This window comes from Vanacampus margaritifer, chromosome 1 (assembly GCF_051991255.1).
Source record: "Vanacampus margaritifer isolate UIUO_Vmar chromosome 1, RoL_Vmar_1.0, whole genome shotgun sequence".
In the NCBI taxonomy this organism is placed as follows: domain Eukaryota; kingdom Metazoa; phylum Chordata; class Actinopteri; order Syngnathiformes; family Syngnathidae; genus Vanacampus; species Vanacampus margaritifer.
The window spans coordinates 68126820-68141613 of record NC_135432.1 but is presented as its reverse complement, the minus strand read 5'-3'; the positions used below and the strand labels follow the sequence as shown (position 1 = coordinate 68141613).

The 14794-nt window shown below is 47.3% G+C and overlaps 1 protein-coding gene across 7 annotated transcripts in view; it reads left to right on the top strand.

The window, feature by feature from the left end:
- prkd1 (protein kinase D1) overlaps positions 1-13486 on the top strand; it is a 41162-nt gene extending 27676 nt beyond the window's left edge. For 4 of the 7 annotated variants that reach the window (XM_077565418.1, XM_077565359.1, XM_077565399.1 and 1 more), the window contains exons 3-21: positions 56-187; positions 407-582; positions 658-681; positions 1573-1780; positions 1886-1963; positions 2086-2272; positions 2611-2809; positions 3285-3362; positions 3435-3587; positions 4123-4234; positions 4897-4949; positions 6114-6186; positions 6781-6887; positions 7300-7461; positions 7821-7919; positions 8002-8162; positions 9393-9499; positions 11037-11122; positions 11754-13486. In XM_077565418.1, coding sequence (XP_077421544.1) covers positions 56-187; positions 407-582; positions 658-681; positions 1573-1780; positions 1886-1963; positions 2086-2272; positions 2611-2809; positions 3285-3362; positions 3435-3587; positions 4123-4234; positions 4897-4949; positions 6114-6186; positions 6781-6887; positions 7300-7461; positions 7821-7919; positions 8002-8162; positions 9393-9499; positions 11037-11122; positions 11754-11966 — 2408 coding nt within the window. In that variant the 3' untranslated portion in view covers positions 11967-13486. The remainder of the gene's footprint in view (positions 1-55; positions 188-406; positions 583-657; positions 682-1572; positions 1781-1885; positions 1964-2085; positions 2273-2610; positions 2810-3284; positions 3363-3434; positions 3588-4122; positions 4235-4896; positions 4950-6113; positions 6187-6780; positions 6888-7299; positions 7462-7820; positions 7920-8001; positions 8163-9392; positions 9500-11036; positions 11123-11753) is intronic. The other 3 variants (XM_077565370.1, XM_077565389.1, XM_077565409.1) reach the window with 3 other exon arrangements.
- The last annotated feature ends 1308 nt before the right edge of the window (positions 13487-14794 follow it).

The following is a 14794-nucleotide window of genomic DNA, read 5'->3' as shown; positions in this document are numbered from 1 at the left end:
ATCCGCTTGGTCAAGTTTGATTTGGATATTTTTCCTTTTTTTTGTGTCCGTTCAGGTTCCGCCACGGTGGAGGACTTCCAGATCCGTCCGCATTGCCTGTTTGTGCACTCGTACCGTGCGCCCGCCTTCTGCGACCACTGCGGCGAGATGCTGTGGGGGCTCGTGCGCCAAGGCCTCAAGTGCGAAGGTCAAGTGCAAATCTTTGCTTTGGCAAACTAGCGGCTTTTCTTGGGGGGGGCAACGACCATCATGTCGGAAATCGCTCTGCTTTGTTTTCAGACCTTTTTTCAATGTCGGCCGTGTCCGTTTTTTCGTTTTCAATCACTTTTCTCCACTTTTCCGTATGGAGAAAAAAAAGTGACGTCTTCATGAATGTTTGACTTTTTTTTCCATCGTCTTTTTTCAGGCTGCGGTTTGAACTACCACAAGCGCTGCGCCTTTAAGATCCCCAACAACTGCAGCGGCGTGAGGAAACGCCGGCCGTCCAACGTGTCCCTGACGGGGGCGCAGGCCGTCCCGGAAGGGCGTCGGCTCTCCGCCGAGCCCTCGCCGCCGCCCCAATATGGCGACGAGGCCATGCTGGTCAGCGCCGTCACGCACGCACGCCCGCAAAGTGCACGCAGCGCCTGACTTCCTGTTTCCTCTTTTGTCTTGCAGTCCCCCGTCAGCCCCAACATGGAGGTGAGAACCACAAAAGAAGCCTTTGGGCTTTCAACACGCGGTTCGGGTTTCAAATGAGTTCAATCTTCAAGTCCGGCCGGACTTTGGGTTAAGATTTCAGGTTGGGGTTTTTAGGCTTTTGAAAACAATTTGAAATTCGTGTCACAAGTCGGAGTTTGGACCCGGGCCTTGGTTTTAAAACAAGGGTTTAAATAAGGCTTCATGTTTCAAAGAAAATGTTGTCAAGGTTTCAAGCCACCATCAGGCTTTCAAAGGATTCGGGTTTCAGGTCTGGGTTCGGCTTTAAAATTAGGATTGGTGTTGAAAATGCGGGTTTGGGGCTTCACATTCCAGATAGTCTTTCAGACCAGGGTCAGGGTTTGGAAACAAGGTTTGTTTTGAAATGAGGACTTTAAAGGTTTCCGTTTTTTAGGTTTTCAAACTTGGGTTTGGTTTTGGGTTTTTAAAGGTGAGGGTTTGTAAAGAGGCTTCAAATTAGGCTTGCCAGCAAACTCATTTGCTCCCAAAAACGCATCAATTCTTTCTATTGTAAATGTGTCCCAAATGGCCAGCAGGCGGCAGCAGAGTATAAGAGATCAACCAGGGCCATGTTGAAAAAAAAAGCTCATTTACGCACAGATTTGTAAATAATGATGAAACTTTTTGAAGCTATTTGCTGCAAAACAGAAACAGAACTCAACTTTTTTTTCCTGATAAAATGTTTTCATGTTTTGATAGCAATAGAACACAATATTCTGTGTGTCAAACCGCCGGGAGTGAAGGGGGTTGCTTCAGCCAAAATGGCTGCCAGTCAATGAGTTCAGGTTTCCAATTGGGGTTTGAAGGTTGGGATGTGGTTTAGGACTTTTGAAAGCGTGCGGACGCTGAACGCGTTGCTTGCGTTTGTGCCAGAAGTGCTCGTGGGAGGCGCGCTGGGGTCGCGAGCGGCGCGCCAGCTGCCAGTCCTACGTGGGGCGACCCATCCTGCTGGACAAGCTGCTGCTGTCCAAGGTCAAAGTTCCTCACAGCTTCCTCATCCACTCGTACACGCGACCCACCGTCTGCCAGCACTGCAAGAAACTCCTCAAGGGGCTTTTCAGGCAAGGCCTGCAGTGCAAAGGTGACCCACGCACACGCGCGCGACAAACACAGCTTTGGCTTTTTCACACGACCCGTCGCACTTCCAGCCCACTCGGGTGCGATTCCACGTTTGCTTCTTGTCCAGATTGTCGCTTCAACTGCCACAAGCGTTGCGCTCCCAAAGTTCCAAACAACTGCTTAGGAGAAGTTTCCAGAAATGGAGGTGAACGCGCACGCACTCACGTGCACGCACACGCACTCACACGCACGCACTCACGTGCACACGCACGCACACGCACGCACACACGCACTCACACGCACGCTTTTGCACTTTGGATCCCGCAGAGCTGCTTAGCCCGGGGGCGGAGTCTGACGGCAACATGGCGGACGCTTGCCTCGACGATCAGGAGAGGGGCGGCGGCCTGATGGACGACGCGGACGACGTGACCCTCGCCAAGGCCACGGAGGCGGGGCCCGGGGACCCGGGAGACTCGCAGGACCCGGACGGGGACGAGTCCAACAGAGCCATCAGGTGCGCGCCGGCGAGGAGTCGGGCTTTCAAAACAACCTTCATTGCTTTCACTTTTCAAAAGCGATTTGGGCTTTGACATGAACCATTTTGAGGAATTGAATTGGGATTTTCAATGAGGCTTTCAAAAAGAGTGACTTCATTTCAAGTTCCTTTCGTTTTTTGAATGCGCGACGTCCACTTGAAAATTGAAACGCAGACATTTGTGGACGTGACGTGAAATAAGGATTCCAAGGCAGGATTCAGCTTTCAAAATGTGCTTTTAAGATTTGAAATTGTGTCTTTGTTTTGGCGTTTTCAAACGATTGGTGTGATTTCCTACCTTGGAGTATTCATGACAGAGCCCTGAGGTCCGCCAATGGACTTGTGAATGAGCAGCGGGTGTGTCCATCCAACGTTTGCCCCGCCCCCTGCAGCCCGTCGACCAGTAACAACATCCCGCTGATGAGAGTGGTCCAGTCGGTCAAACACACCAAAAGGAAGAACAGCAGCGTGATGAAGGAAGGCTGGATGGTCCACTACACCAGCAAGGACACTCTGGTGAGCCAAAACAGATGCTAGCATAGCATGTAGCCTAGCAACTAGCAAGCAGCTAGCTTAGCATTCCTGTACGCTGCGTGTAATTGACGCCCCTCCAAAATGCTTGAAATGGAGCTCCTTGACTCACGTCCACATAGTTCCTTTGCATGAAGATGGCGCCACAGCTCTACTTTTGTCAAAAGGAAGCTCTTCAACTCACTTCAACATTGCACAAAAAAGCCTCAAGATTGCGCCAGAGCACCACTTTTTTTCAAAATGAAGCCCCTCCCTCAACTCACTTTCACACACTTGCAGATGGCGTCAAGGCACTATTTTTGATGAAATGAAGCTCCTCAATTGATGTCCACATAGTTCCTTCGGTCCAAGCAGGTTCAAAGCTGCTACATTTTTGTACGAATAACAAATTGTCGGACCAATTCAGGGAAATGGGAAGATTGCATTGCGTAATAATCGGACAAATTGTGTTTTATTTCAGCGGAAGAGACATTATTGGCGCTTGGACAGTAAATGCATCACTTTGTACCAGAACGACACGGGAAGCAAATACTATAAGGTAAATGTCACAAGTGATGACTATTTGATATCCGTCCCATTTGGAACGTTTGTGCTTGCGTGCGGCATCCAGGAGATTCCGCTGTCGGAGATTTTGGCGCTGGAGGCCGCTCGGACCTTCTCGCTTCTCCCGGACGGCGCCAACGCGCACTGCTTCCAGATCGCCACCGCCGCCGCGCTGGTTTATTTTGTGGGCGAGGACATCATCGGCGGCGACGACTTGCTGGTGACGCAACAAAACCGCCCAAATTCCAGCATTGGCTGGTCACAACATTAGGTACACCCGCGTGGCAATAATAATAATAATATCTACTCATGATTGACATGTCTACCAAATTCCATGTTGTTTGGCCAAACTGGATTTTTTTTAAAAAATTTTTTTTAATCAAGCGAAACCTGGAAATGTTCAAAATCCGCCTGAAATGGTCACGACAAACCAAGATGTCACTTTTTTTTTGTGGGTCCGCTCATGATTGAGCAAATGTCAGGTTGCTCGCTCAGTCCGGCTTTGAGCTGAGGACGCCAACAAACCCATTTTTGCGGTTCTGGCATGCGTTCAACCTAAATTGTCATCAGGCAAAAACATTTGGTGGATTTGTGACTTTGGAAAAACTTTCCAAAACTCACGACCGCCACTTGGGAACAATCCGATGAGGAACGATGACCCGAGGACGTGTACCTAATGAAGTGTCCGCTGAGTGCGTTTCCTTGTGAGTGTCTGTGACTGACCGCCGCCTGCCGATGATGTCACTTCCTGCCAGGTGAGCGGCGCCGGTCGCGACGTGGCCCGCATGTGGGAGATGGCCATCCAGCACGCCCTCATGCCCGCCGTCTCCACGGGCGTCTCCCACGGTTGCCGCGGCGACGGGCACAGTGAGTACATCGCCATGACGACGGCTCGTCCGCGCGCAAAACCCTCGCCGATGTTCGCCACTTTTATTGACGTGGACGAGCTCGTGACTCACGACGGTTTAAGGACGCAAGGAAGGAAAACAAAAAAAAAGCAGTCCGGTTCTTTTGGACACCCGATTTGCTTGTTGTGGGTCAGTTGCAGGGTTCGAAGACAATTCAGAGCCCAAAGTCAGCTTCAACTTTTGGTTGGCTCGTTTGTCATGAGAAGACCCACAAAACAGTCGCCCATTTTTGACATCAAGTGGCCATTTTTGGGTCCATTTCTAGGGATCGTTGAAATGTTTAGAAAATTCAGTCAACTTGACTCAACATGAAATTCGGTCGACTTATTTATCATGAAGAGACCCACAAAAAAGCCGTGCCAAGGAAATCCACCATTTTGGTTTGGCTGCACCCAAGAAGCTCATTTGGGCTTTTACCTTCTGTAGGAAAAAAACTTGTCTCAACCACATTTTTTGTCTTCCCCGCCAAATTTTAGCTATTGGACGGGTCGACAATGTTGCATTTCAATGTTGTTGTCTCGATGTTGCGTCGGGTCCAAATAAGATGACTTTTGGTAGCACATTCTGGATTTTCTTTGGTTTTGTTTGTTTATATATTTTTTTCTCCGTGTTTTGTCGCAGAGGAAATCTCCGTCAGTATTTCCGTGTCCAACTGCCACATCCAGGAGAACGTGGTGAGCGAGCACGCACGCACGCACGCACGCACGCACGCAGGCACGCACGCAGCTACGTCTCGTTGTTCCCAAATGTTGTCCTGGCCGCGCTAAACGCGCGTGTGTGTGTGTGCTTGTGTGCGCGTGCACGAGACGGCACGTGAGCGAGCGCTGGGTCGGTCCGCACGCACGCGACTCGGCTGGAGATGATTGCGACGACTTGAGCGAGCGTCGCCATGGTGACGGACGCCCGCCAATTAGGCAGCCGGCACACACTAATGTTGTCTTCTTTGTGCGCTCCTGAGCGAGGTGTGATATTAGCCTGTCAGCGCGCACGCGCACGCACGCACGCACGCACACACACCAGCTGATGTGACGAGGCAACTGGAAATATTGGATGCACAAGAACCGCAAAATCCAACAACATCCAAGAAAGCACGCACACAACATGCACAAAAACATCAATAGAAAATACACAATAATCACAAAACACACAAACATGCGCAAAACAAGCACACAACAACGACAGCTTCTTTCGCGCGCTCGAACGCGCGCCTGCCGTGATGTCAAGTGTCATGTTTTGGAGCATCAAAATCAGCATTGGTTTTTATTGGGGGGGCACAAAAGTCACGGTTGGGATCGGATCACAGATTGGATCGTTTTTCGCATCGGCAAAAAAGGAGGGAAAAAAAGATAAATAGTCATTTGCCTTCTTTTATGTTGTAAATCGTTCAATTAAAAAAGAAAATTCACATTGTATAATGAGGGTCTTTGTTTATTTTGTAAAATGCATTTTCTCGTTCGATTACAATAAAAAACAAATCAATATCAAATGATTAATATTCTGCGATTGGCTGGCGAGCAGTTGAGGGTGTGACTCCGCCTCCTGCCCAAAGCCAGCCGGGATAGGCTCCAGCAACCCCCGCGACCCTTTGACGACGAGCGCTTACGAAAATGGACGGATGCAAGTCGGATAGCAACTTTAGGAACGCGACTTTCTTTCAGGCAGAGAAAGTCTTCGTTGGGACATTTTGAGTTGAATGTTTTTCTTTTTTAAGGGACAAATGAAAAGCTCGACTTTTCTTGAAGATTTTAAGACAATCTCAAAAAGACATCCGATGAAAGTCGGTCATCAGGATGAAAATAACTTCCAATCCCACTCAAATGTCCTTTTGTGTCTCTCAGGACATCAACTCCGTCTACCAGATCTTTCCGGATGAAGTTCTCGGCTCCGGACAATTTGGAATCGTCTACGGAGGTCAAACACAACACGACACAAAAGCGCCGAAGCCAATTTCGCTTGGCCGACCAAAACCTCGTGATCAACAAATGGCGTCCGATCATTTTGGTTTATTGATTTGAAATTGTCCAAATGCTGGAAATAGCGGCAAAAGTTGCCCGATGTCTTTCGGTCTCCGTGAAAGTTTTGTGCTGAACCAAATGCAAATGTTTGCTTTTACTCGATACTTGACTCGCTTTCGGCCGTACAAAAAGAATGATTTTCATACGTCATTCTTTTTCTTGGACGACAAACTCGCTGTGGACTCAAGATGGCCGCCGATCACCTGTGCTAAGGAAGTAGCTAACGAGCATCGTGACTCAGCGGTTTTCGGCCTTTGGTCGGCAAACTCAGCACAGATGATGTCGTCTTCAGTCCGCGGCAAAAACGGCCTTGAAAAGTTTTCATTGCGCACGAAAAATAATGAAGATGTCAAATTCATTCACGGCAAAATAGGAACTTTTTCCTGCTTTAAGAAAATCCGAAATTGAATCCCAATTCCATCTTCGGCGAAAATCTTTTGCCCTCCGACTCACATCCACTTTTTGCGTTTGCGTGCGCGCATGTTGCCAGGGAAACACAGGAAGTCCAGTCGAGACGTGGCCATCAAGATTATCGACAAGCTGCGCTTCCCCACCAAACAAGAAAGTCAGCTTCGAAACGAGGTGGCCATCTTGCAGGTACGCACGCGCGCACGTGCGCGTGCACGGGTGGCAAATCCGCGGCCAGAAAGTCAAAAGCCTGCCACACTTTGGCTTGAGCCCCTTGTGCTAGCCAGCTAGCCGGCTAGCCAGCAAGCTAGCAGGTTTGGCTTTAGCTCCCTATCAGCTAAACGAGCACCCGAGGAGCTAGCTAGGGAGCTCGCTTGCTCGCTAGCTAGCTCGCTAGCTAGCTAGCACAAGGGGCTCAAGCCAAAGTGTGGCAGGCTTTTGACTTTCTGGCCGCGGATTTGCCACCCGTGCACGCGTGCTGCCATGACAGATGAGGTGTCGGCAAGCAGGAAGTGAAGGCCGGTGACAGGAAGTGGAGGCGGACCGCTCCAGGAAGTGACCTCAGTGTTGTGCGAACGTGTGTGTTTGGCTTTGCGCTCAGAACCTGCGCCATCCCGGCGTGGTCAACCTGGACTGCATGTTTGAGACTCCCGAGCGGGTTTTTGTGGTGATGGAGAAGCTTCACGGCGACATGCTGGAGATGATCCTGTCCAGCGAGAAAGGACGCCTGCCCGAGCGCATCACCAAGTTCCTCGTCACGCAGGTCGCCGCGCTGCATTTGCTCCCAAAGACGTAGAAATGCGTTCTATTTTAAAATACCAGGACGATGCTCCCAAAGACGTCTTTTTGGGACTGCAGAGAACGTGTGAAGCAATGCTAGTTATTACAAAAACGGCCAGCAGGCGGCAGCAGAGTATAAGAGATCAAGCGTGTTTTCAACAGGCTTGTGAATCGTGAAGAAACTTAATTGCTGCAAAACGGAAACCCGTAGAAATATATTATTTTCCTGATGAAAGACGAGACTGTCGTCTTTCTTTCGGTAGCGTCCATGTTTTGATGGAGCCCAACATTGTGCGGGCCTCGCCAAATGTTTCTTTTCTCTTTTTGCCGGCGTGCCGTCAGATCCTGGTGGCTCTGCGTCATCTCCACTTCAAGAACGTCGTCCACTGCGACCTGAAACCCGAAAACGTTCTGCTGGCGTCGGCCGATCCGCTCCCTCAGGTGACAAACCGGCTCGGCCGATGGGGACGGGTCGCCGGCCGGCGAGCGGCGACTCATCCTCCGCTTTTTTTGCCGCCGGCAGGTGAAACTGTGCGACTTTGGATTCGCTCGCATCATCGGCGAGAAATCCTTCCGCCGCTCGGTGGTGGGCACGCCGGCGTACCTGGCGCCGGAGGTTCTGCGGAACAGAGGATACAACCGCTCGCTGGACATGTGGTCGGTCGGCGTCATCATCTACGTCAGGTTCGACGGCCACACTTTGTCGGCTCACGACTTTTTTGTTTGTTTGTGAAATGCTCGCCATTGTTAGTCAGCCGCTTCTTTCATTTGTCGATGCGTGGGAACGCCGGAGTTTTTCCAAAGATCGGAAGCGGCTCGTTGAAGACTCGTTGCAAGCATCTTGAGTTTGATTTCTAACCTTTTGCTTTGTTTGGAGGCCAGCGCTTTATTTAGCCGCGAATCTTTGGGAATGTGGTTTGGCGTTCCCGCCATGCCGTCTTTTGCCGTCTTTTGCCGTCTTTTGTCGACTTTTGTCGTCTTTTGTCGACTTTTGCCGTCTTTTGTCGACTTTTGTCGTCTTTTGCCGTCTTTTGTCGACTTTTGTCGTCTTTTGTCGACTTTTGCCGTCTTTTGTCGACTTTTGTCGTCTTTTGTCGTCTTTTGCCGTCTTTTGCCGTCTTTTGCCGTCTTTTGTCGACTTTTGTCGTCTTTTGCCGTCTTTTGCCGTCTTTTGCCGTCTTTTGTCGTCTTTTGTCGACTTTTGCCGTCTTTTGCCGTCTTTTGCCGTCTTTTGCCGTCTTTTGTCGTCTTTTGTCGACTTTTGCCGTCTTTTGCCGTCTTTTGCCGTCTTTTGCCGTCTTTTGTCGACTTTTGTCGTCTTTTGCCGTCTTTTGCCGTCTTTTGCCGTCTTTTGCCGTCTTTTGCCGTCTTTTGTCGACTTTTGCCGTCTTTTGCCGTCTTTTGTCAACTTTTGCCGTCTTTTGCCGTCTTTTGCCGTCTTTTGCCGTCTTTTGTCGACTTTTGCCGTCTTTTGCCGTCTTTTGCCGTCTTTTGTTGTCTTTTGTCGACTTTTGCCGTCTTTTGCCGTCTTTTGCCGTCTTTTGTCGTCTTTTGTCGACTTTTGCCGTCTTTTGCCGTCTTTTGCCGTCTTTTGTCGTCTTTTGTCGACTTTTGCCGTCTTTTGTCGACTTTTGCCGTCTTTTGCCGTCTTTTGCCATCTTTTGTCGACTTTTGCCGTCTTTTGCCGTCTTTTGCCGTCTTTTGTCGACTTTTGCCGTCTTTTGCCGTCTTTTGTCGTCTTTTGTCGACTTTTGCCGTCTTTTGCCGTCTTTTGCCGTCTTTTGCCGTCTTTTGTCGTCTTTTGTCGACTTTTGCCGTCTTTTGCCGTCTTTTGCCGTCTTTTGTCGACTTTTGCCGTCTTTTGCCGTCTTTTGTCGTCTTTTGTCGACTTTTGTCGTCTTTTGCCGTCTTCAGCCTCAGCGGAACGTTCCCGTTTAACGAAGACGAAGACATCAACGATCAGATCCAGAACGCTGACTTCATGTACCCGCCACACCCCTGGAAAAAAGTCTCCTCCGAAGGTGGGTTCGAGTCGAGCAAACGGACAACCATCGGATCTTGATCTTGTTGTTGTTTTGAACAATTTCAATGCATTTCTTCAGCGTACACGTTTGGAGACGTTTGTTGTCTCGCTTTTATTTCGGTGGCTGTGTTGATGTCTGCGTCCTGACTTAGTTAGTTAGTTAGTTGCTTTGATGCTGTGCTCAACACCTTCACTTGACATCCTGCGACGGAACGTAGCTTTTGCCAGACTACTTTGTTTGTTGCTCTCATGCTAAGCTAATCCCGCTAACTTGACTTCCTGTGCCAGAATGTTTGACGCGCCGGAGCGTAAAAAACCAATGAAATGTGAATGCAAGTGTCAACTGCGAGACGCTGAAGACTTTGTTTTCCCGCGAGCCGTCCTCCCTCCCGCTGTCTTTAATGAGCAACATCCACCGGGTCGGCGTTAGCGCGCTAGCGCATTTCACGCCGCCTGTCGACGGCCATTACGCTCACGCGTCCATCTCGACCGCCATCTTGTCCCCGCTGAGATGATTTGTTTTTGGTTTGGGCGCCGCAGCGACCTCCACTTGGGTTCAACTTTGAGTCTTGTATCGGACCCGAGTCAGTCAATGAGTCAGCGAGTCAACGAGTTAGTAAGTCTGTGAAGAAAAGAGTTAGGGGGTCGCTCAGCCCGTCAGTTAGTTGGTTGGTTAGTTAGTTGAGTTCCTGCCATGAACTATTCAGTCTGTTTTTGCGTTATAAAGTCTGTCTGTTGCTTGGCTAGTTAATTAGTCAGTTATGTTATTATTGTTAATTTAGTTTACTACACTGAGCCGTGCTAGTTTGTTTGACTTGACCCAATCATGACTTGGTTACTGAGGTAAGCTTTTCATTAGCTCGTTAGCAAGCGACTTTTTCAGCGGCTTCTTCATTAGTAAGTTGCAAAAAGTTGAGGAGGCAAATCAATGCGGACTTTTTCACCTGTCGAGCAGTAACGTGACGCTGAAAAAAAAAAACAAAGTAACGTGACGCTGAGCAGACAAAAGTTGCGAGCGGTCGCAGGGGGCGGGGCTTTTGGGGGGGAACTCCATTGAAGCAGCGAAGCATTCATGTGCATAATGCCAAGCGACGGCGCCCCCCTCCACATCCCTTGCCCCGCCCTCACCTTCATCAACCCAACCAGGCCCCGTAGGCCCCCCCCATTACGCCCCCCCCCCAGCCCCCCTCCCCCGCCCAAATCGGGGCCCTGCGCCGCTGGAGCTGCTCAGGCTGCTGACCCCTGAAGAAATGTTAACATCATGTTAGCTTAGCTCATTAGCCTCTGCTGACCCTCACTCCAGGGAGGGTCCAAGGCGGGGCTGGGCACGTCCTCCGCAGCGCCAGGATTTTTCCTCTTCCGGGGCTCGAGGGGAGTTCGACCGATACATGGAGTCGAAAAAAAGAATTGATCACAATATTTTACAACGTCAAATAAAATGCTGGAGGAGCTTAACGGATTTCTCGCAATGTCATAGCGAAGCCCCCGCGCGGCACCGGTCTTAAGCGCCCCTCCCCCTTCTGCTCCTTCTTCAGCCATCGACCTGATCAACAATCTTCTGCAGGTGAAGATGAGGAAACGCTTCAGTGTTGACAAAACACTTTGTCACGCTTGGCTGCAGGTCAGAACGCCGTGCGAGTGAAGACATGAATAAATAAGTGAATGCATGACAAAAAATGAAGAATAGCTGAGAATGATGTGCCAATGAATCAACACTGAGAGTGAATGAATGAGTGAAGTCTATAATATGTGAGTGAAAACACAAATCAATACATGAATAAGTGAATGGATCAAGACAAATGAGAAATTGAAAACACAAATTCATCCATGAATGAGTGAATGCATGGCACAATATGAGTTTGTGAAGGAATGAGCGAAGACGAATGATGAGCAAGTGAGTGAGTGAGTGAGTGAGTGAGTGAGCACATAAGTGCATGAACAAGTGTCAATGAGTGAATGCATGATGTTTCTGTGTGAAAGCGTGAGTGTGAATATATAAAATATCAAGTCATTGTGACTGCATGAATGAATGCATGAATAGTGATTGAGTGAGTGCATAACCGCATGGTTGACAGCCCAAGTGGATGTGTGAATGAGTGAATGCATGAAATCGAGTGTGTTTGTGTGCATGACAAAATGAATGAGTGAGTGTGACTACATGTAACAAATGCTTGAATAGCGAGTGAGTGGATGAAAGGAGCCATTTGTGGCGCGAGCGCGTTTTCCCTCCAAGCGCGTTGTCTTGTTTGCAGGACTACCAGATGTGGTTGGACCTGCGCAGCCTGGAGGGCCGCGTGGACGAGCGCTACGTGACGCACGAGAGCGACGACCTGCGCTGGCATCATCACGCCAGGCTCAGCGGGGGGCACGCGCACGCCTACTTGGCCGGCCAGCAGGGGGCGCCGCTCTACGCCGCCCGCGAGGACGAGCTGGAGACGCTCAGCGAGCGCGTCAGCGAACTCTGAAGACGGCGGGAAGCGCCGAAGGCGGAACTGACAGCAAGTTTCATGCGAACAAACAGGAAGTGGAGGCAAAAACAACAGGAAGTAGGAAGTTGGAACAAAACTGACAGGAAGTTCGATGGAAACTAACAGGAAGTTGATGAATATAAATAGGAAGTTGGAACAAAACAATAGGAAGATGATTGGAAATATGGACAAAAATTTGGCGGGAAGTTGATGGAAAGCTGCAAAAAGATGAAAGACAACAAAAGCAAGTGTTATGCCAAGCGCAACCTCAGCACTCACAAACTTTCCTCTTCGTTTTCAAGTTTGTTTCTTTAGACGCAAGCAAGCGATCGGTAGCAGCTCATCTGTCCGTGTACGTGATGCTAACTCATTGCTAGCTCCAGGCTAAACTTTGTTGAGTCTCAAACTATATGCTAACATAGTTAGCGTTCAATGCTAATGGCACGTTTCTCTTCTCTGTCTTTTGTTAGCATCTACGCTAATGAAATTATTTGCGTTTTATTCCAAGAAAACCTCATTTGTGTTGCACGCTAACATGCTACATGTTAGCGTGTTAGCACTGAAACAACAACAAACACTGGATACATGTGGGGGGGAAAACTTTTGGGGAACGATAAAACGTTGTATTACCTCTTTAGCGGCGACGGGTCACCTTTTTCTGAGACTCATTTGTTGGAGACACGACGAGCTAACAAATGAGCAATTTGCTAACAATTTAGCCTTGGCTGAGGTCTTACTGTGCGATAACGTCGTCATTTATTGGGAGTGACTAAACAAATGAAAAAATAAAATAAAAATGTCCTTAGAGAAATATTCTGTCGGAATTTGTTTTGTGCTTGGCGACCAATCCGTTGTTTTTCATACTAGTGCTTTGGCTTGTCCGCGTACTAGGACAAGAGTGCGTTTCAGTGCACTAGTAGAACGACTGATGTTTTGTCCCCACTCGCATAGGACATTTATGTTGCACTAGTAAATTGACGAGGGCGTCCTATACTACAAGTTACTAGTGAAGGGGAAATTGTATAAATAAAATATACTAAATATTAAAAAGATATTTAAAAAATAAATAAATACAAAATATATTTGGAAAACAATACTAATAAAAAATAAAGAAGGAAATAATAAATAAACAAAATAAAAAAGTAAGGGGGAAATTGTGAACTCATTTTACTAGCTAACATCGAGTGTTGCACTAGTAGTGTGCAATTTGCTGTTTTGCTTCACGAGTCACCAGAGATGTTTGATACCACTTTTTTTTTTTCAGGCCGATACCAGTACAAGGACACAACTCTTGAGTAGTCACCGATACCAAGTGCCGATACTATCATGCTACTATAGTACTTTTGATACCAAAAAAAAAAAATCCCCAAAACCAAGATAGCCTTTTTCCTTCAAATTGCATGAAAATCATGCCGGCAATTTTCTATTCTCTTTTTTGCATTTGTTAATAAAATCCATGTTTTGTATAGAACATGCAATTCAATGAATTGAAATAAATTCTTCATGGCCGCCAATCACACATGCGTGCATTGTGTTCTGGATCAGGAACGGCCACAACAGAGCATCCGATAGTACCGATAGCTTCAAATAAGGTCGGGTATTGAGCCGATACCTGGTACAGATACTCATCCATCTCTAGTTTATTTCGTTTTTCTTTCTATTATTGATATATTTGTTAGGCTGCATACAAACCAATCCTGCTTTATGTGGATTTACACAAAGTTACAATATTGATGAAATAAATACAATGAAATAAACAAACTACATTTAATGTAATAAATGAAATAAATGACAATTTTTTTTTTTATCAAAAATTTAAATGTGTTCAGGATTCACAATTTATGATAAAGAGATTTTTTTTTGATCGTCAATTAAGAAAATAAATACTATAGACACAAGAAAATAGCTAAAGGAGGCAAATGTTTTGCACAATTTTACACAATTGATCACCCTTGTAGTTAAATTTACATTTTATATTTAAAACAAAAACAAAAATCGAACTGACCAAATGTGATGTGTTTCTATTATTTGGAACACGTTTTGGCGCCCGATGACACTAGATGGCGCCCTGAGAGAGGACGCTGCTTCTGTGCGCGTGCGCGCGCGCGCGTGTGTGTGTGTGTGTAACACCTACCGCCGTGCTTGTTGGGACGCGGCAGGCCACATGAGCACACACACACACACACACACATTTAAGAAAGAGCAGACAACAACAACAAACACGTCCGTGTGAGCAAATTTGCGCGCACAATCAACACGCACACGCGCGCGATTAAAAACACACCCAAAAAAATAATAATTCAAGATAATTAGACGGCGAAAAAAAAGCGCGCAGGTTGCAACGGAAATGATTTCATCTTTCATGAAATTGAGACAAACAAATGGAATTTTTTTTTTATCTCGGTTTGCAACTGGACTAGCGCGCACGCGCCCTAAAAAGTGCAGGCTTTTTGTGCGCGTCAATTTATTCTTATCTTTTCTTATTTGCGCTTTCTATTTTGGTGTAACGTTATCCTGATTAATAGCACAAAATGATTTCTTCATAATAACAATAATAATGTGTGTACAGCGCAAATATTTCAACAATAAAAGAGTTTTGGCAGATGCTGGATTTTATGAAAGCAAAAACTCCAATTGATAAATTAATGATTTGTTGCACATAAACGTTTGACAAATGCAGCTTTGCAGTTCTGAAGTCAGACTTCAGAATGCACTCAAATGTATTCAAAGAGGATAATCTGCATTTAGTTTTAGTTTTCATATTTCCACTATGCCCCCCCAAAAAAAAAAACAACAACAACAAAACCGGACATTTCTGCAGTCAA